The 2484-nt window shown below is 47.4% G+C and overlaps 1 protein-coding gene across 1 annotated transcript in view; it reads left to right on the top strand.

Moving 5' to 3' along the window:
* Nucleotides 1-1189: 1189 nt before the first annotated feature.
* LOC106511630 (uncharacterized) overlaps nt 1190-2484 on the top strand; it is a gene marked incomplete at its 5' end in the record, with an annotated part of 2401 nt that continues 1106 nt past the window's right edge. Inside the window, 3 exons of the mRNA XM_014000384.1 lie at nt 1190-1832; nt 2029-2070; nt 2127-2462. Coding sequence (XP_013855838.1) covers nt 1190-1832; nt 2029-2070; nt 2127-2462 — 1021 coding nt within the window. The remainder of the gene's footprint in view (nt 1833-2028; nt 2071-2126; nt 2463-2484) is intronic.

Here is a 2484-nt window from a genome sequence, read left to right as displayed (position 1 = left end):
GATCCAGAACCTTCTGATGGATCCAGGACTTGGTCTGATCCAGAACCTTCTGATGGATCCAGGACTTGGTCTGATCCAGAACCTTCTGATGGATCCAGGACTTGGTCTGATCCAGAACCTTCTGATGGATCCAGGACTTGGTCTGATCCAGAACCTTCTGATGGATCCAGGACTTGGTCTGATCCAGAACAGATGGATCCTGGAAGTGGTTTTGTTCTCTTGACTAGCCTGACCAGAGCATACAGGGTCTATCTGTTTGGGATGAGAGTCACAGGGAACTGGTCTTCCCTACGTTGTGGGGCAGTTTTTTTGGCAAACACACTGACTTGTGGGGGCATAATGGTACTTTTGGGGATCTGAGTCTAGTCCCCATGAGGGGAAATGCTGTTGATGAGTTGGGGGGTTAAGGTTAGGACCAAGGTGTGAAGGGTCAGGTGAGGTTAGGGTTGGTGACCAGGGTTAGACTGTAGAAAACAATGGAAGTCAATGCCAGGTCCCCATAAAGATAGCTGGACCAGATTGTGGGTTCTGGTCAAAGGTCACAGTGTTCTGGTCAAAGGTCAAAAGGTTCTGGTCAAAGGTCACAGGGTTCTGGTCACAAGGTTCTGGTCAAAGGTCACAAGGTTCTGGTCACAAGGTTCTGGTCAAAGGTCACAAGGTTCTGGTCACAAGGTTCTGGTCAAAGATCACTAGGTTCTGGTCAAAGGTCACAAGGTTCTGGTCACAAGGTTCTGGTCAAAGATCACTAGGTTCTGGTCAAAGGTCAAAGAGATCTGGTCAAAGGTCAAAGGGTTTTGGTCAAAGGCCAAAGGGTTCTGGACAAAGGTCAAAGGGTTCTGGACAAAGATCAGAGGGTTCTGGTCACAAGGTTCTGGCCAAAGGTCAAATGGTTCTGGTCAAAGGTCACAGGGTTCTGGTCAAAGATAAAAGGGTTCTGGTCAAAGGGTTTTGGTCAAAAGTAAAAGGGTTCTGGTCACAGTGTTCTGGTCAAAGGTCAAAAAGTTCTGGTCAAAGGTCACAAGGTTCTGCTCAAAGGTCACAGGGTTCTAGTCAAAGATAAAATGGTTCTGGTCAAAGGGTTTTGGTCAAAAGTAAAAGGGTTCTGGTCACAGTGTTCTGGTCAAAGGTCACAAAGTTCTGGTCAAAGGTCACAGGGTTCTAGACAAAGATAAAAGGGCTCTGGTCAAAGGGTTTTGGTCAAAGGTAAAAGGGTTCTGGTCACAGTGTTCTGGTCAAAGGTCACAAAGATCTGGTCAAAGGTCACAAGGTTCTGCTCAAAGGTCACACTGTTTTGCTCAAAGGTCAAAGGGTTCTGGTCACAGGGTTCTGGTCAAAGGTCACAAAGTTCTGCTCAAAGGTCACACTGTTTTGCTCAAAGGTCAAAGGGTTCTGGTCACAAAGTTCTGGTCAAAGGTCACAAGGTTCTGCTCAAAGGTCACACTGTTTTGCTCAAAGGTCACAGGGTTTTGGTCACAAGGTTCTGGTCAAAGGTCACAGGGTTTTGGTCACAAGGTTCTGCTCAAAGGTCACAGGGTTTTGGTCACAAGGTTCTGCTCAAAGGTCACAGGGTTTTGGTCACAAGGTTCTGCTCAAAGGTCACAGCGTTCTGCTCAAAGGTCACAGGGTTGGTCACAAGGTTCTGGTCAAAGGTCACAAGGTTCTGGTCAAAGGTCACAGGGTTCTGGTCAAAGGTCACAAGGTTCTGGTCAAAGGTCACAGGGTTTTGGTCACAAGCTTCTGGTCAAAGGTCACAAGGTTCTGGTCAAAGGTCACAGGGTTTTGGTCACAAGCTTCTGGTCAAAGGTCACAGGGTTCTGGTCAAAAGTCACAAGGTTCTGGTCAAAGGTCACAGGGTTCTGTTCAAAGGTCACAAGGTTCTGGTCAAAAGTCACAAGGTTCTGGTCAAAGGTCACAGGGCCCTGGTCAAAGGTCACAGGGTTTTGGTCACAAGGTTCTGGTCAAAGGTCACAGGGTTCTGGTCAAAGGTCACAAGGTTCTGGTCAAAGGTCACTGGGTTTTAGTCACAAGGTTCTGGTCAAAAGTCACAAGGTTCTGGTCAAAGGTCACAGGGTTTTGGTCACAAGGTTCTGGTCAAAGGTCACAAGGTTCCGGTCAAAAGTCACAAGGTTCTGGTCAAAAGTCACAAGGTTCTGGTCAAAAGTCACAGGGTTCTGGTCAAAAGTCACAAGGTTCTGGTCAAAGGTTACAAGGTTCTGGTCAAAGGTCACAGGGTTCTGGTCAAAAGTCACAAGGTTCTTGTCAAAGGTCACAAGGTTCTGGTCAAAGGTCACAAGGTTCTGGTCAAAGGTTACAAGGTTCTGGTCAAAGGTCACAGGGTTCTGGTCAAAAGTCACAAGGTTCTGGTCAAAAGTCACAAGGTTCTTGTCAAAGGTCACAAGGTTCTGGTCAAAGGTCACAAGGTTCTGGTCAAAGGTCACAAGGTTCTGGTCAAAGGTCACAGGGTTCTGGTCAAGGGTCACAGGG

This window comes from Austrofundulus limnaeus, unplaced genomic scaffold (assembly GCF_001266775.1).
Source record: "Austrofundulus limnaeus strain Quisiro unplaced genomic scaffold, Austrofundulus_limnaeus-1.0 Scaffold3016, whole genome shotgun sequence".
Lineage (NCBI taxonomy): Eukaryota > Metazoa > Chordata > Actinopteri > Cyprinodontiformes > Rivulidae > Austrofundulus > Austrofundulus limnaeus.
Note: the sequence above shows the minus strand (reverse complement) of the source record. Positions and strands in the feature narration are given on the sequence as shown.